The 19,799-nt window shown below is 36.2% G+C and overlaps 1 protein-coding gene across 26 annotated transcripts in view; it reads left to right on the top strand.

Annotated features, from left to right (window-relative positions):
• Positions 1-19,799, top strand: part of STAU2 (staufen double-stranded RNA binding protein 2) — a 330,823-nt gene that overhangs the window by 205,220 nt on the left and 105,804 nt on the right. For 19 of the 26 annotated variants that reach the window (XM_054497834.2, XM_063668903.1, XM_054497830.2 and 16 more), the window contains one exon: positions 17,171-17,284. The exons of 6 other annotated variants lie outside the window; for them this stretch is intronic. In XM_054497834.2, coding sequence (XP_054353809.1) covers positions 17,171-17,284 — 114 coding nt within the window. Of the gene's footprint in view, positions 1-17,170; positions 18,136-19,799 lie in introns of those variants that run through there. One more of the 26 variants, XM_054497833.2, reaches the window with a different exon arrangement.

Here is a 19,799-nt window from a genome sequence, read left to right as displayed (position 1 = left end):
TAAACATGCTAAACTTTGGACTTGGGGAGTTATGGTCAAGTTGGAGACTGACAGGCAAATAAAATTAATATGCAGAAGAAGATAACCCACAGCCACAAATCCTGTCTCCTGGGATCAGTGTTCAAACATTACACAATGGTCTGATAAAAAATAATTAAATGTTTGTAGCATGGTGCAAGAAATAATGTATGTAATGCCTACCCCACATAATAAATGACATAGTAAGTATAACCTGATAAATGTTAACTCGAAGTGTGGTTAGTGATGTCAAGAATTGTGAATGGAAATGAACAGTTCTGGCTGAAGGAATTAGAGAAGAGTTCATAGCAGAGGGAATATTTGAAATATGTTTTAAAGAATACTTCAGATTTTAAGGTGGATAAGAAAAGGAATTATAGGCAGAAGCATCAAAGCACTGAAGACATAAAAGGGCATGGTGTTTTAGAAAATAATTTAAAGTGGAAGTGGCTAGTGAGGAGGCTGAAAAAAAAGTGTGCGTATTGTTGGGAGTTAGAATTTTTTTAGCCATTAGACAAAGACCACTGACTTATCTTTAAAAGAGATGTGGCATGATTGGTTAACAGAAAGATAATTCTGTCAGCAGTGTACAAGATGAACTAGACAAGAAAGAGACAGGCTTGATAATAGACCAATTAGACTGGTTTTTCATGAATCCAGGAAAGAAAGAGTTAAGATTGAGTTAAGACAAAGCTGTTGGGCATGGAGGAGTGGATCTAGGGTACAGTTGTCTAAGGTTCAATTGAGAAAATTAAATGATCTCTTGTGCTGACTTCAGAGAGGATGCTTTCACTAGCCTGGTTAGGGTGGAAGCTGGATTTACATATGTTGAAAAGTAAGTAGAGACCATTTTAGGAGTAAATGAGATAGTATGAGTGTGAGATGTTTTAGGCAAAGTTTTATTTTTACTATGGATGAGATGAATAAACTTAGAGGAACTTAACGAGTTCCATTTTAAACGTGGAATTTGAACTGCTGGTGGGACATTCACATGGATTTGTCCAGTAGGCAGTTGAAATCGGTCTGGTGATCAGTAAGAGAACATAGTACATACAGAATTGAGAGTCATCAGTGTATAGATATAACTGAAGCCATAGAAACAGTTAATATTGCCCAGGGAGAATGGACAAAGGCCTGCAAGAGATTCCAGATGCATACTAACATGTAAGGGATTCATTTATTCATGAATTCAACCAGTATGTATTGAACACCTGCCATGGACCAGGTACACGACTTGGCACTGAGTATGCAACATGAAAGTGATAGCCAGGGTTTCTGCCCTCAATGAGCTAACATCAGAATGGTAGTGTGGAAGAGGGGAGGGTTTGGTGTAGGTGCAAGGGGAGATAAACACATCTGAACACATACAATAAATTCAAATGGTGTTAAGCTCCTAATGTAACAGTTGCTTGGAAATTAGTTAATTGTGAGGTTAATTATGATTATGCAAAATATAAACCATGACTTAATGTCTCCAGTTTTATCAGGGATAACTACACTTAAGTGTTTTAATCAACCTTATTGATGTATAATTTACATGTGATAAAACACACCCATATTGTCCAGTTTGATGAGTTTTGAAAAATGTATATAGTCACCAAAATGTATACTACTACCATAATCAAGATGGGACTCTTTTATTGTAAAAGATTTGCCTCCGCCCTTGCCGCCGATTTTCCTCACCTCCAGACAACCACAAAATCCTTTCTGGCACTAAAAATTAGTTTTGCCTTTTCACTGATTTCATATGGGTGGAATTACACAGTATTCACAGTTTTGTATCTGGCATCTTTCACTCAGTATGTTTTGAAATTCACGCATGTTCCATGTATCAGTAGTTTTTATTGCTAAGAATTAGTTTATTGTATGTATATATACCACAAATTGTTTCAGTTTGCCTGTTGATGGACATTTGGGTTGTTTTCACTTTGGGGCCATTATAAATAAAGCTGTTTATGAACATTCATTTACAATATTTTGTGCAGACATATGTTTCCAATTCTCTTGGGAAAATACTTTAGAGTGAATTGCTGGATCACATGGTAAGTGTACATACAATGTTATAAGAAACTTTCAGATTCTATTTTAATGTATTACATACATTACATTCCTACCAGCAATGTATGAAGGTTGTCACGTTAATATGGTCAGTGTTATTTTATTGAGAGAATAATGGTGTCTCATTGATATCTTAGTTTGTATTTCACTGAGGACAAATGATATGAGCTTCATTTCATGTGCTTATTGGTCATTTGTGTATCTTTGCGAAGTGTCCACATCTTTTACTCAGTTTCTAATTGGGATTTTCCCCTGTAATTATTGATTTACACGAGTTCTTCGTATCCTGGCCATAAGTCATTTGCATTACAAATATTATCTCCCTCCCTATGACTTGTCTTTTTGTTATCTTAATGTGATCGTTTGAAAAACAGAGGTTTTTCCATTTCAATGAAGTAAAATTTTCAGTTTTCCCCCCTAAGGTTTATGCCTTCTTAGTCTAATCTGAGCAATCTTTTGACTACCCCTAAGATCACAAAGACTTTTTATCTTAAGTTTTCTTATGGACATTTAATGCTTTTAGCTTTTATATTTAATGCTAAGGCCCACTTAATTTTTAATGTATGGTATGGGGTAAGAGTTGAAATTTATTTTTTTTCTCATAGGATAGCCAGTTGTTACAGGACCATGTATATCATGTGTTGTGTTTTGTATAGGCTTAAGCAAGGAATCTCTCCTCTTAATACTTAAAGCATTAAGATACTTTGTATATCTTTGTTTTTCACCAATTTGATTATGGTACATGTAGGAGTGTTTTTAATCTAATTTGGGATACATTTAGCTTCTTAGAACTGTAAAATAATGGTGTGTTTTTTATTAACCATTTTTGGAATGTTTTGGACCACTATTTTTTCCAAAAAAGTTTTCTACCTTTTTCTCCTTTCCTTTTAGAACTCCAGTTGCACATATGTTAAATCTCCTGTTATTCTCCCACAGGCTTCAGAGGCTCTTATTTATTTTTCTTTAGTCTTTTGGATTATGTAATTTCTATTGATCTACCTTCAAGTTTTGGATTCTTACAGATTCTTCCCTTCATCCTCTCCAGTTTGCTCTTGAGCCCCTATAATAAATTTTTCATTTTGTTGTATTTTTCACATCTGACATTTCCATTTGGTTGTTTTTTTGTAGTTCCTTTTCTCTGTTGAGATTCCATATCTGTATAGTTACTGAGGTTATATTTTCATTTAATTCTTTGAACATCTATATCATACCTGCTTTGAAGTTTTTTGTCAACTAAATCCAACAGCTGGGCCCATTAGGAGTCCATTTCTGTTGACTGCCTTATTCATGAGTGTGATTTACCTTTTTCCTGATTTTTGCATGTCTTTAGTTTCTGTTTGAAAAATGGACATTGTGGTTAACATGTTGCAACTCTGGATCATCATTTCTTCCCCAGATTAATATTTTTATTTTGGTTTTGGTTTTTGGTTAAGTTGCTTAAGCTAAAACTGCAAGCTTTATCTTCCCCATGGTGGTATCCCTCAGCTGATATACTCTACTCAGTATTTCTACCTTATAACTGCAGCATTTTCTCTTATGGTCTCCTCTGTGCCTGTATCATATAGTGAAAGCCAATTATTTGGGCTGAGTTTATGTTTATATTTTGGGGCCCACTTTCTTTGCGTTTTCTTCTTTCTAGCATTTCCTCCTCTAAATTTCTAGCTGATCTGCCAGCCACACACCCGCTGATACTACAGGCCTATAAAGCTTTAGCATTCAATCATGTGAGCTGCATTCAGATTAGGGACTGCACTCTATTCAAAAAGTAGCAGACTTTCAAATCTCAACCAGTTCTCATTGGTTTCTGCCTACTTTTCCATTGGGCCTTCCAAGATCTCCCTTGTGCATGTGAAGTTTAACAGTCAGCTGGAATTGGGGTAAAAGATTCAGATTTAAAAGTTGTGCCACTTCTGCAGCTTTCTCCTGGGATTTCTTCCCAAAATGTCTAGCTCATTTGCCTACCCTAAACTCTTTCCTCTGCGTCCTCCAGTGGGTAAGACTGCAGTTTTCCACCAGTAGAACTATAAGAAGCACAAGATGAAAAAAAAAAAGTCATAAACTCATAATTCTTACTGCATACATTTTGATCTTTCAAGGGAAAACTCTGCCCTGGTATCTGCTTGATTTTGGTAACATTCTAGTGTCTTCAAATATTTTTTATTTTGTCTATATTTTACTTTGATATCTGCAAAAGACTTTGTCCAGTGAATTCATTCTCCTGTTGTCAGAAGCTGGAACTCTACCAATTCTTTTAAAATATTCATTGAATTGACTAATTAATTACTAACTGGTAAACTTCACATCTGTTCAAATAAAATAATTCAAAATATGGGAAAATCTCTAAATGTAAGATATTCATTACATAATTGATTATATAAAAACACAATGGATTGAACAAAAGAAATTTATTCTCTCACAGTTGTGGAGGCCAGAAGTCTGAAATCAAAGTGTCAGCAGGGTTGGTTCCTTCTAGAGGCTCTGAGGAAGAATCTGTTCTGTGCCTCTTTTCTAGCTTTTTGTGGCTGCCAGCAATTCTTGGTTTTCCTTGGCTTGTAGATTCATCATTCCAGTTTCTGCCTCCATCTTCACATGGCCTTCTCCTTTGTGTATGTGTATTCTTCTTTGCTGTCTCTTATAAGGGGACTTGTTATTAGATTTGGAGTCTACCCGAAATTCAGAATGATCTTATTCCCAGATCTTTAATTACATCTGCAAATACTTTATTTTCAAATAAGGTTACATTCAAAGGTACTAGGGCTACACACTTGGACATATCTTTTAGGGTACACTGTTCATCTCACTGTATATCTCTTTTTTCCTTTAATCTGTGTATTTATTATTTTAATCAAATTTGGGAAATTTTTGGCCATTTTTTTCCTTAAATAATTTCTGTCTCCTTTTTTCTCTCTTTTTCCTTCTGGGACTTCATTTACATGCATTTTAGATATTGTCCCACAGATTCCTTGAGGCATTATTCATTTTTTTCCTCTTAGTTTCAGATTGTACAATTTTTTTTTTTTTTTGGATGGAGTTTCACTCTGTCGCCCAGGGCTGGAGTGCAGTGGTGCAATCTCAGCCCACTGCAGCCTCCACCTCCCAGGTTCAAGCGATTATCTTGCCTCAGCCTCCTGAATAGCTGGGACTACAGGCACCCACCATAACACCTGGCTAATTTTTGTATTGTTAGTAGAGATGGGGTTTCACCATATTGGTCAGGCTGGTCTCGAACTCCTCACCTCAAGAGAGCCACCTGCCTTGGCCTCCCAAAGTGCTGGGATTACAGGCATGAGCCACCACACCTGGCCCAGATTGTACAATTTCTATTGACCTATAAGTTCAGTGACTCCTGTCTCCTTAATCCAGTAAAATTTTTTTTATTTTGGATAATTATATTTTTCATTTCTAGAATTTCTGTATGGTCCTTTTCATTAGTTTTTGTTTCTCTGCAGAGTTTTTCTATCCATTCATTAATTGCAGATATATTTTCCTTTACATGTTCAAATATAGTTAGCATAGGTGCATTAAACACCGTTTTTATCCCCATAATTTCAACATCAGAGATGTATTGAGTTTGGTGTCTATTGATTGCCTTTTCTTTTGAGTATAAATCACCTTTTTCTGTTTATTCTATGGCAAGTAATGTTGGATTGCATCCTGACATTTGTGAATGATACACTATAGAGACTTTGGATTCTGTTTACAGTCCTCTGAATAGTTTTGCGTTTTATTTTCTGAGGCACTTAATCTGGCTGGACTCAAATTGAAACTTCTTTCTTCTTGGACTTTATTTTCTCTTAGTTTCTGGGGCAGTAGTCTCTCCTGACTCTCCATCAAATTCTGTGTCAAATGCTGCACGGAAAAACCTAATAGAGTTGGTATTTATGTGGTTATTGTTCCCTGTTAGGGTGGCTTTAGTGCAAACTTTTTGCAATGAAGTGAATGATAGGGGAGAAGGTTGACGTAGTGGTAGAAATGCTTTCTTAGAGTAAAAATAGGACTATCTAAAAAAGAATCTGTCATAAGTAGTGGTATTTGCTACCAGTTTGATTTGTAGTTTAAGCACCAACTTATTTCTTGTTATCTTTTGCAAATCAAGTAGCAAGTATTGATGTTTCTTGGTTTAAGTTTCTTGGTCCCCATTACTGTGATTCTCATGCATAGGCCTATGTTACTGTTTTTTTTTCCTCTAAAACTCTGACTTAAGGAGAAAGCTTTTACTCCTCTTTTTCATGAAGCTTTCAATATTACAAGTCTCCAGGCCTTTATACTAGAAATTTTTTCTGCACCCTTTTTCCTTTCCATATCAGAGGTAGACATTACCATATTGCCCCACTGACTTTGTTTTTCTAATTAAGAGAGAATTTAGTCCCCACAGATTCCCTTCTTTCATTGATTGAAGACTCTTTAAATATAAAATTCTGGCATGCAAAGAAACACTTAAGTTTATTATCTATTCTTAATAGGCTCTTGGCTACTTTCAAGTCTCCTTAATTCATAGCACTAATGATTTTATTTTGTATTGTAAATGGCCCTTAAAAAGGGATTTTAAACTTTCAGAAAAGAAAAAAAAATAGTACTGACTTTATTGTTACTGGTTATATTACCATAGTATAATTATCACTACCAGGAAATTTAAAATGATATAATACTCTTAACTAATGTACAGATTTTATTCAAATTTTGCCAGTTTTCCTACTAATGTCCTTTTTCTGGTCCAGAATCCAGTCTAGGATCCACATTGCATTTAGTTATCAAGTCTCTCAAGTCTCTTCCAATCAAGTATCAGTTCTTCAGTCTTTCACAATCTTAACCCTTTTGAAGAAAATCGATTACTTATTTTGTAAAATTTTCTTGAATTTGAGTTTTCCTGATGTTTTCAAATGATTAGGTTGAGGTTGTGCATTTTTGGTAAGACTATCACAGAAGTGATAACTGTGCCCATCTCAGTGCTCTTTATGTGACTCTTTATAACATATTTCCTCTACATGCTTTTAGAACCACATTAGACAGTGCTATAGTGTTTGCTTCAAATGTCAAATATAATTTAGAAACTTCAAAAAGAGAAGGGAAACCTGTTGTATTTACCAATATTCATACTCTTTTTCATGTTTGTTCTTCCTGCTTTTATCATTTCCTTTCTGTTTCAATAACTTAATTTTAGCCATTGTTTCAGGGTAGGTATGCTGGTGACAAACTGTTTCCTTGTATTTGAGAATGTTTTGGGTTTTCCTTTCTTCCTCAAGGATATTTTTTCTGGATATAAAAATCTGGGCTGACAGTTCTTTCAGCACTTGGAAAACGTTATGCCTGTTCCTTCTGGCATCCGTGGTTTCTGTTGAGAAACTACTGTCATTCTTTTACTTCTGTAGGTCAGGAGTTGTTTCTCTCTCACTTCTTTCAAGATTTTTCTTAGCCTTTAATTTTCAGAAGCTTGACTGTGTGTTGATTTGTTGTTTTTATCCTGTTGGGGCTTACCCAGCTTCTTAAAGGTGTAGGTTTATCTTTTACCAAAACTGGGTAAATTTTAAGCCATTATTTTTTTGAATGTTTTTCAGTCCCACTCATCTCTTTTCCTTCTGGGACTCTGATGATACAAGTCATCAGATTAGATGTTATGATCTCACAGACCCTTGAAGCACTATTTGTTTTTTTCTCAGTCTGTTTTTTTCTCTGCTTTTCAGATTGGGGAGCTTATATTTTTCTAACTTCAAGTTCAGTGATACTTTCTTCTGTTCTTTCCATTTTGCTGTGAAGCCCATCTACTGAGTTACCTTGTATTTCTTTCGTGAGACTATTCTTTAAAATCTGTTTCAAGAGTGTGTATGTAACTGCTTATTGAAACATTTTTATGATGGCTACTTTAAAATACTTGTCAGATAAGTCTGTCATCTGTGACATCTTGTTGGCATCTGATGATTGCCTTTTCTCATTCAAGTTGAGATTATTCTGGTTCTTGGTATAAGGGTGATTTTCTACTGAATTTTGGACATTTTGAGTACTATGTTCCTAAAATTTCTGTTTCAGTAAGCCTCCTCTGACATTGTACCAGTTAGGGAATAGGGGTGCTGCCTTGTTACTGGAAGTTCACATTTTCCACCTAGCCTCTGTTGACATCTTCTTGGGAGGAGGGATATTGTTACAGCTGGGTGGTGGTGAAAGTCCTGACCTTCCACCATGCCTGTACTGACACCACCCTGGCAAGGAGGAGTAGGATGCCCCATCATCACCAGGTACAGGTGACTGTCCAGGGATCCAACAGGAATGAAAATCCTAACTCCCCATTTGGCCTTCTGTGTCACAACTTTAACAAGGAAATTGGGTCACCTCATTACAGTCTGGTAAGGTGAAAGTGTAGGCTTCCAAATTGACTTTTGCTGTTGGGGATGGAGGTGGATCTGCCATTTTTTCCATGGTGTTTCCCTGGAGTAGGGCAGTTATTGCCTGAAAGATTTATATGTTGTTATATTATTATTTTTCTGATCCTTTGGTTAGAAAGAGCAGCCTTTCTTAGGGCTTTTTTTTTCCCGCCTATACCCATTGGCATTCTCAAGTTGCTGGCTTTTCTGGTACCCAGCCCAGGATATGTAAAGCAAAAAGAAAACTTAGGAATTCACCACTGTATTATTCCTTGGATCCCAAAGACCCTAGTCAGTCCTCCTCCTTCTCTCCACATTTTGGAATTATGCTTATTTTATATATAACATCCAGAGCTTTTTGTAGTTAAGCAGGAAAAATAAGAAAAAGTTAATCTATCTCATCTTGTCTGGATGTGGAAATCGTAAATGGTCTGTCATCATAAATGTAACTATTTTAAATTCAAATATATATTATACATTTTGAAAATCTGTAATTCCTGAGTAGAAAGCACCATGTTAAAATATTTTTGTAAAAAAAATTAAATGCCATTATGAATTAAGCCAGTATATAATAATAAGATTTTAGGGTCGTGTGTTTGATACCTATTTTTTGAAGTGATATTCAATACAGTAGAATTGTAATACATTAGAAATAGTAGAGTTTGCTCCATAGAGAGAAGAGTTTGTATTAGTTTGATGGTATACTGACTGCCTGTGTAACCACAATTTTCCTTTAATGTTGAAAATAATTTTTCTTATTAAAAGGTTAATTCTTTACAAAGCCCTCTACCGTTTAATGTGGCTTCTTTTACATACGTAAATGATGTATATAGGTATGTCAAAACATGGGTGCACACTGCAAAATAGGGAAGTTCATTTTCTGGTAGACATGAAACTGTTAATCACTTAGTGTTTTCTTTCGATGGAAATGTAAAACTAAAATAATTGGTTGTGTGTGTGTAAGTGCAATTTATGTCCTAATTAGCTGTCTCCCTAGACCTTCACTGGCATAGTTAATGGAAACTAAAAAGCAAAGAACGGCCAGGGTCAGTGGCTCACGCCTGTAATCCCAGCACTTTGGGAGGCCGAGGTGGGTGGATCACGAGGTCAGGAGATCGAGACCATCCTGGCTAACACGGTGAAACCCCATCTCTACTAAAAATACAAAAAATTAGCCAGGCATGGTGGTGGGCGCCTGTAGTCCCAGCTACTTGGGAGGCTGAGGCAGGAGAATGGCGTGAACCCGGGAGGTGGAGCTTGCAGTGAGCCGAGATCACGCCACTGCACTTCAGTCTGGGCGACAGAGTGAGACTCCGTCTCAAAAAAAAAAAGCAAAGAGCAAATGTTTAGGATTTTTGTCATGTACATGCTTGTCACTTACAGTAAGAATGTTATTATCCCCCTAAACAATGCTGACAACACATCTGTTTCATTTGTTAGACAATTTTTATCTGTGGTTTGCACAAAAAAATAAATCTTTATACATTATTGCCAGATTTTGATGATCAAATATAAGCATGTAATTTTTAAAGCTTATCTAAAACATAGGATTTTTAAAAGAGAGAAAAGATAATTCCAAGTTGTGTCTCAGTTATGTGTAATATAATTTCATTCATTTATTTATCCATGTCCCTTTAGAGGCATTAATGTGACAAGCATATTGCATTTAGAGTGAAACAGATTATGCATCAACTAAAACACTGGTACATGACCAAGCATGTTAAATGTATGTTCATATTTTTGTTACAAAGGAGTGGATATGGTGTTTGTTAGTTATGGAAAGGATTGGGAAAAAAACTGAAGAGACAGTAACAGGTATTCTTCTCATTAATATTACTCTCAATAATTATATATCTTGTCATTTATTTTATTACGTTATGAGTGGATGTTATAAGACTATCTGATATTTATTATTAATGCTAATCATGAGCTAGCTACAGTTCTATATACTTTTCATGCATAAATTAATTTTGTTTACTTATACATTAATTCATTAGTTATAAATAGAACTAACATGTAGATTTGTACTGTTGACTGTAGTTAACTCAAATAAATACAATAATTTACATGTCATCAAGTGATCGAAAAAAGTAGTAGTTAAGAAAGTTTTGAAACCAACTTAATCTACTTATTTAGGTCAATATTTATGAAAAGAAAGCTGCTTTGTGCCTTGCCAAGAACATGCTATTTTGTCTTAATAAAGATTTAGGTCTTTATTTGTACAACTTTGTACAACTGAGGTGCAGACGCTGCAAGAATCAAGCATGTTTTGAATCTCCTAAGGTTTACTGTTCAACTGTCACTCTTCAGCTCCTTGCTGCCTGTACTCTTCTGTGCAAGGCTTCTGTGCAGTAGCTACAGTGGAATTGCTACCTACTGCTGTGAAGTCAACTCCACAGTTAATGAATCTGAGGTGTACTAATCAAATATGTTTTCTTAACACATTGATTGTGCTATGTATCACACACCTTAATGATCTAACAAGCAACTTTCTTTAAACATAGGTCTTTTTTATACCCTCCTCATTTTTGTTCCATAGGGGGTGGCCGTTAAAAACATCTGACAGACAAGCAGTTAACCCAGTTCCCTGCTGAGATTAGTAAAATTAGTAGTCATGCAACATCAAGGACTTTTAGCTCTGCAGGAAGTAGTTTAACTCAACTTGTTTTCGGAGCTGGGGGTAGGAAATTTAAATTTTTATTTGGATGGCCCCTCATATTTTCAAAACAGCATGAAAAAAATTCACACACCTAGCGTTTTATGTAATTTAAGACATTCGTTCATTCATTCAAACAGAAACAGGGTCTCATCTCTCTCTGTTCCACGCTGCTGTCAAACTCCTGGCCTCAAGCAGTTCTTGCACCTTGGCCTTGTAAAGTGCTGGGATTACAGGTGTGAACCACAGTGCCTTGTCTATTTCTTAAATTCTATGACTATTTGAAGTGATTCTATGAATACTTCCTGATTTTCTCTTCAGAAAAAAGGAAGTCTTTAGACTGGCAAAGTCAATATCAGAATGCAAAAGTATAGTATCTCATCTGGGTTTAGAAGAGTACATATCAAACTAGGAAACAGTATACCATCTCAAGTATAGTATCTCATCTGGGTTTATGAGATTACAAATCAAACTAGGAAACTTATCTTAAAAATTATAGATTTGCAAATTTCAAATAAAGCCATCTTATTTAATTGATATATTGAAATTTATAACTCACCTTTCAGTGGAATAGTTTTTGTAAATTCATGAGAAAGAAACAAAATATCAATTTATAGTAGTTGATGGTGTTATAAATCCAGAAGAAGCTCTATAACATTATAAAAATCAACATTGGTTGCTCACATTTTAGAGTACCAAAGGCAGCAAAATGATATAATTTATAAATAATAAATCTTAACCTGTTGATAAACCAAACTCTGAAGTATTTTTAAAGAGGTTTATTCTAAGCCAATGAGTGACCATAGCCCAAGGAACAGTCTCAGGAGGTCCTGAGAAAGTGTGCCCTGGGCATTGGAGTTACATTTTAGGGAGACAGGAATTGTAGGTAAAATCAAATCAATACATGGAAGGTGCACATTGGTTCAACTTAAGGAGGCAGAATATCTTGAAGCTGTGGAAGGGGCTGGGTGGGGAGTGGAGGAGGTGCGTGGCTTACAGGTCGTAGGTAGATTCAAAGATTTTCTGATTGGCAATTGGTTGAAAGTATTAAGCTTTGTCTAAAGACTTGAAGTCAGTTTAGAAATAAATGCTTAAGATAAAGGGAGTGGTTGTGGAGGCCAAGGTTCTTGTTATGTAGATGAAGCCTCATAGGTGACAGCCTTTAGAGAGAATAGATGGTAAATGTCTCTTTTCAGACCTTAAAGTTGCCAGACTCTCATTTTTAAAATTTTTTATATTTTTGAGACAGGGTCTCGCTCTGTCACCAAGGCTGGAGTACAATGGCAGTTATGGCTCACTGCAGCCTCAAACTCCTGGGCACACCACACCCGGCTAATTTTTTTTGTAGAGATGGGGTCTCCCTATGTTGCCCAGGTTGATCTCAAACTCCTAGGCTCAAGGGATCCTCCCCTGTTGGCCTCCGAAAGCACTGGGATTACAGGTGTGAGCCACCATGCTCAGCCCAGACTCTCATTTAATCTCTTAGACCCAGGAAAGGCCTAAAAAGGGGAGGCTTGGCCACATTAATGGAGTTTCTGTACAGGTGCACATTTCCCACACAAGAGACTGCTTTGCAGGGCCATTTCAAGGTATGTCATTTAAATATATATTGGGGTAAAATATTTTAATTTCCTTCAGGGACTGCTATCTGTCATGTGATGCTATGGTTGAAACTAGAGTCAGGTTGGAACTTAGAATCTTATTGCCACAAATAACATGTTTCATCAGTCTTATGACCTCTATTTCAATGTTAATGTTGGTTAGTTATGCCTAAAATGACTGCGCCTATCCAACCTCCCTTTCTGTCATGGCTGGAAATTCAGTTTTTCAGGTTTCTCTGAGGTCGCCTTGACTCAGAGGGGGTCTATTAAGTTGGTTGCAGGGACCTTAGGATTTTATTGTTGGTTTACAAAACATAGGGTGATGACTCTTTTGTAATTTTCTATAATTATCTTTATTCATTTTTCTTTCATCAAAATCAAGGTCCTATGACATTGTGTATTGGAATTTTTTGGGCCACGTTTGTAGAAACACACTGCTTTGTTCTAGCAGAAAGAGTTTACCCAGTCAGTTCTGAAGATTTGTGTGTTACAGACCCAATGAATGGAATTTTGTTGCCCTAATTATTTTAATATAGTGTTCTAAGATTCCTGGTTCCTGCAAATGCTTTGAATCTAAGAAGCATTTTTAGACTTAGAAGAGTGAATTTCAAAATGTCATTTACATATTTTTTAATTCACAGTTTCATGAACACTGATATTTTTATTTCCAGGAAGAAAAGAAATACCTGAAGAAAGCCATATTTAACTTGTCTTTATGAGTCATTGGTTGAGTATGTAAAATGTGACTTTTTCTTAAGGCCTTTTATCAGCATATTATTACGTTTAATTTGAAATTGGGTCCTCAAGCAAGAGTTTCATGTTTTTTCCTACATATTTTTATCTGGTTTACTGAGCAGTCTCAACGCAGTGGTGATATAACACAGAATGATTTTATATTTCTCCAGTCACCCCCTTCCTCCGTGCCTTGCCACATCTCCCATTCATGTTCCTTTGTGATATCTTTGGCAAATTCCATAGTTTTCTGGCTAGCTTTTAGTTTTTAAAAATCTAATGCATCAGTGTAAAACTCCAAGTTCATATCCTTCCATTGCAAGCCATTCGTTTTGGCTCCAGAGACTTAGAGGAGGAAGAGTGTACATTGATCTCTTTCACTCCTCATCTCACTCAAGCATATGTATTTGTGGTTGGTGGGGTCAGAGCTTAACCTGGCTCTGAGACACCTTCCTGCACACTTTACGTCTATTTCATGGCCTTACTGCTCTGGAGGGTTAGAGGGTGACTAGGGTAGAGGAAGCTGCTACTCATCCTGGTTTCATCCACTCCTGGTGGCCTCCATTGTGCTTTTCCGTGTACACCATGTCCATGTGTCTTGAGTCAGTGGCCCCCTGTGGCCCTGAGGGACAGCCACGTTTTCTTTGGGCTTTACCAGTGGTTTGTGCTCTGACCTCCTCTGTTGGTGAGTGTTACTTTGGCTGGCCTGAGTAGCCCCTTGGCTTCTGTTGGGATTCTCTCATGCTGTTCAAGGGCCATGGAGGTAGGAAGTGATCATATCTTCCTTTATCTTTTTGGTTTTTCAGGTACACTACCTACCTAGGACTCCTTCAATAAGCTCTCAGATACCTCCAAGCCCAATTTCTGTATTTTCATGTGCTTCTAAACTGCCAGGGACATACAGCAAACTCGGTCAAAATTTCTATTCAAAAAGGGCCTACAGTTTTGGTTCTCAGCAAGCCTCCCACCAGGGAGTGAAATGTCAGCCTCCCCTTCATGCAAGTATTCCCTCTCTGTATCAGCTATTCTGTTAGAGCTACCCACTAGCTGGAAATACTGTATTTCTTATCAGGCTGACAATCCAGATGATTCCCTCCTGATGCACCCCCCCATCCTTTGTTCCTTTGTGTGTTCTTTGTGATTGGACCAGTTGTACTGACTTTTACAAGGGGGTTCAGGGGAAAGCCTAGCCCTAAATATTGGCAGCTCTCTAGAGCTGCTTTTGGTTTTGGCCATGAGTCTTGGTGTCAATTCTGGGCCAATAGGAGAAAATCTCACTGAGATTAGGTTCTTTTGTGAGTGATAAAAAGCCCAGTGGCTTAAACAACATAGAGATTATTTTTTTGTCACTTAAAAGTCCATAAGCTTGCAGGCTACAGTTGGCATGATGGTTCTGTTCCATGAAGTCCTCATGGACCCAGGTCCCTTCCAACTCACTACTCACATCTAGGTTTTGGCCTTTGTCCTCATGGTCAAGATGATAATATCTATACTTCAAACAGCAGGTTGGCAAAATGGGTAAAAAAGAGCAAAAGGCACGTACTTGAAATCTCTTTTAAAAGTTTTCAGGAAGCTGCCACATAATTCTTTCTTTTACAGTCTACTTAGTTATATGGCCAGTTGCAAGGGAGCCTGGAAAATATGGTCTTTATTCTGAGCTTCCAAGTGCCTGGCTAAGAATTACTGTGGAAGAATCTTGGAGGACAACTAGCAGTCTCTGTCACATCATTGGGTGCTGTGACATCTTTGGAGCTGTGTGCTAACTTGCACCTTTACATTTATCTTTCATATATGAGTTATATATGTAAACACACTAATATTGAATGTCTGTAGGACACAATGTTTTATTAGTACTTGCAGGCTTCACAGTGAATTGTATACAGTTGGGAGAAAAGTTATATCTCTCAATGATATCTGAGTCACTGATGGAAATGAAGTTTAAAGTTTTTTTTTACTGCAATTGTCCTATTTTTGTCCTTTCTAATTTTCATTTCTCTAGGAGAAAGAATAGAGCTACATTAAGTCAGCTGACATAGAAGTGTGTTTACTGTCACTGTATATTTAGGAGATTGTCATGTCTTTCATACAGACTTTCAGTTGGTGTTGAAAGGGTAATTATATTTTATGAAATTTTTAAAGAGCATGTTTTATAATAGCACTATATCAGACATAATAGTTTAATCATGCCATAAATGGTTGTGAACTGTTACTATTATTTTAGTGTCAGCATTTATTGGCTTTTACATAAACCTGTTATGTGATAAGTTTCATTTTTCTCCTTATACCTAGTTGCTGCGTAGTAAACAACACTTCCACATTCTTGAACTCGTATACATTGACTGAGCTTTTAATTTGCTCAGGAAGTGTAGGATGGTGAATTAGAACTGTTGTCAAACCTTTTTCCCCAAGGTTAACTTGGTAAAAATATTTTTTATAACAAAATCTTTATAGTACTTTGGGAATAAGGCTTTTATGTTGACTTGATTTGAGCTCTAAACTATTTTATAGATTCCCAGGAGGAAGTTTCCCTACCTCCAGGGAAAATGATGGCCATTCTTAACAACCCTACTGGTTTAAAAAACTTGAATTACTAAGCCATTAGACTAGGGCTCATATTGTAATTTTAAGTCAGATCCATATTATACATGATAAAATAAACGTAGGCCATATTCTGCAATAAAAATATATGGACATTATGCAGCAATTAGAATAAAACCCAAGACAAGGAAATAACTCAGGTATAGAATAAAAACCAAGACAAGGAACTAACTCAGGTATGTGTTTTAATTTTCTTCCTCACAAATTCAAGATTTTCATTTAAGCCTTTATCCTAAATCTATACACATTTAACAAATTGAGCAAGTTATAGCTAATAAAGCCAATTTTCTCTCTAATATAATAAATCGGAACCCTATTTTATTCTTAAGCATATTTTCATAAATTTTATTACAAAAGTGATGCTCTTTTTACTTTATTAGCTTACAATTTTAAAAACCTGGAAGTTTTTGACAGTAGATAAATGGAAGGATGGAAATTTTCTTAATCGGAAGATGGACTCAAACTCTTCCCCCTTCCCCATGTACCCTACCTCTGATGTGGAGTGTCTTACATGTGGCTTTAATAATGGTTAGTTGTATTTAACTAAATGAAAGATAATATTGTGACCACTTTATTTTGGTCTGCACATTACAAATCATTTCAATTTAATTCAATTTGGTTGTAATGTCACAATTTCAAACAGAACATGATATAGTGATATATATTCAACAGTGGTTTTGTAGGGACTATACTGTAGAAGTAGAAGAGTGTCAGTACCAATTATGTGGCAGTCACATACACATGGAGTCAAAGAAGAGAGAAAATTTAGGTTGACAAAGTTACGTTAGAATCAGATGAACTTTGACTTACACTTATGCTTGAGCCCTTTATGGATCATGTATTATAAAAAGCTGGACTTGAAAGATAGGTATAGCATTTAGTTGTGAATTTTTCTACTAGCTATAATGTAAAAGCACTTTGCATAGCATTTCCTAAACTCCCTTAAATCCTCAAAAAGACTTAAGATGGAATTAATAGATTCAATTCAAGTCCCAGATATTGGAGGGGTTCAATAAGGTTTTAAATATTTAAAGTGTGTTCTGTGTAAATTATTTGAATTTTCCTGAAATCTAGACCCTTTGCAAAAGGACCTGTTGCATCTTGTCCCCTCTGAAAATGGTGTTCAGTGGATTGCGTGTGTTCTGTTATAGGTTCACTACTGTGATAGACAAAGTGGCAAAGAGTGTGTGACCTGTCTGACATTAGACCCTGTGCAGATGACTTTCCATGCTATTGGAAGCTCCATTGAAGCCAGCCATGATCAGGTATAATATGCCACTGCCATTTTGCTATGTTATGGCCCAGCTCGGAAATGGAAGGCCATCAAAATGGAAGCTATGTGCTCACATGCAGCTTTGCTTTCCTTAATACATTATCCACTAGCACCATCTGCTAGACTTGAAAAATCAAAATTGTTTGTATTGGGAAATTGATATAGTAGATTTAAATTATTTTAGACTTCTTGTTTGCAGTTCATTATTATTTTAAATATAGAATTATTTTATAAGAAAGAAATAGTTGTCCCACAGGTTATTTTTCTCTTTAATAGTTATATATGAGAGGAAGGGTCAACAAAACAATATAGATAACACTGGAGTCTCGCTGTAGTATACTCATTTGTTTCTGTTAAAAAGAGTTTTGTATTATAGAATGTACAGTGATGCGTCACTTAATGACAAGGATATGTTGTGAGAAATGCATCATCAGGTGATTTTGTTGCTGTGCAAGCATCACAGAATGTACTTACACAAACCTAAATACTAGAGCCTACCACACACCTAGGCTGTGTGGTAGAGCCTCCTGCTCTCAGGCTACAAACGTGTACAGCATGTTACTTTGCTGAATACCATAGGCAATTGTAATGCAATGGTATCTGTATATTTAAACATAGAAAATGTACAGTAAAAATATGGTATTGTAACCTTCTGGGAACACCATTATATTTGTGGTCTGTTATTGACCAAAACGTCATCATGCAGCACATGACTGTATATAGAACAACTGTGTAAACTTTCAGAACCATCAACTTAGTCCCATAACTTGGGATATTATTGAAATAAAGTTCCAGTATTGTTTTTAAAGGTTTATTTCTGAAATAAAGCTAAAAATCTGAAAAGTGTATTGTTTCTTAATAAACAAATTCCTTTTATTGTTTAGATAGCAGCTTGAGAATACATCCTGTTTACAAGAGAATACATATTTTTCATTAAAATAATCACTTTAGACTAAACTAATGTCCTAAATCACAGAATTTCTGGCTTGGAGTCAGAGTAAATAGACATACATGTTTTCTGTATGACTAACTAGTTATGCTTTCTAAATTAACCATTCATGTACAGAACAACTATAATCCAGCTTTATATCCGTTTTTCAGTAAATTTGAGGACTTCTAATAGTCTTACCTAACTGATCTTCTTTTCTTCTATCTCACTAGTAGCTCTTGCTTGGAAAGAATAAATAGTCTATCTTCTCAAACTCATGATTTATCATTGTCCAACTCAAACAAGACTTTGGAAAACATTCTTAAGGACATACCTTTCTAATTCACAATGTCTCTGACATTGTTTGTTTCCAATCATTATTCATTCATTGGTGGGGAAGTATTGTGATATTTAGGGAAGATCATGTAATTGGTGGTCAGAAAATCTGAGTTTTGGGAATGAACCATAGTATAGGTTTGCTGCAGCTACCTGGATGGACTCTGTTACTTCCTTGCAACTCTGTTTCCTGGTTATGTTAAATGAAGGAGTTGGGTTAGATGACTTACAAGATCCATTCCAGTACTGTTATGATTCTATAACTGATCGTCCTGATCCAGGTTGAATGAGCCCAACCAAAAATAAACAGTTGTTGCATATTAATATGGAAAGCAGCCTAGAGACCACTCCGGTGCTTCTCAGGGTTTTACATTGACATATGCCCTAGCTGTAGAAGAGAGTGCAGTAGGAACCTGAGGGACATGGCCTAGATTAGCTTACAGAAGAGTATTACGTTTCCTTGTATAGACTATAAATTGACTGTATGCTAGGTGCTAAGGATACATGAGGAGAATGTCAGACATGGTTCTTGCTCTCATGGAGCTTACAGTCTAGCAACTTCACCTTTTTGAATACTGGGCAAGTACAGTGTAGCTAACTTTATGTCTATCTATGTATCCACTCATGGTAGAGGCAAATGTCAAAAGCAGCATGGGATACCTATCTTGGAAAGGTCTCTTCTAAGGCTGAGCAAAGAAATGAAAGAGCGCATCAGTAATCCACACCTCTGAAAAGAGCAACCCACTGTTCACAGAGGTGGCATGTTGCTGTAACACTGGAGTGAGAGTGCAGACTGGGATCAAATGCAATTTTGCCTTGAACTAGCTTTGGGACCTTGTTTCTTCACCTCTTGGGGACTTGGCTTCTTCATATATAAGATAATGAGGCTAGTTTGGGCTTGTGCCAAGTTCCTATGCCAAGGTACTCAAAGTTCAGGGCTGCTCTTCACCCATATGACACCTTTACAAATTAGGAAAAAAAAAGTGCCTCTTCCTCAAGGCATTTTACTGCCATCTGACAGAAAATTTTTGTAATAAATCTACGATAACTGCAGTGTGAATGCACCCCATTGAGGTGTGCAGTGTACACCTGCATGACTGTACATAGTGGTCTCACTATATCTAACTGAATGTCAATTGCACTCAATGATAAATTAAGACATTTTTTTCCAGCCTCTAGTTTTATTATATTACTATGTATCACACAAAATTGAGTATCTGTGTTTTTCAGTAGGACAAATTAT

The sequence above is a fragment of the Pongo pygmaeus genome, chromosome 7, assembly GCF_028885625.2.
Source record: "Pongo pygmaeus isolate AG05252 chromosome 7, NHGRI_mPonPyg2-v2.0_pri, whole genome shotgun sequence".
Classification (NCBI taxonomy): domain Eukaryota; kingdom Metazoa; phylum Chordata; class Mammalia; order Primates; family Hominidae; genus Pongo; species Pongo pygmaeus.
This window is presented reverse-complemented; position numbering and strand designations above follow the sequence as displayed.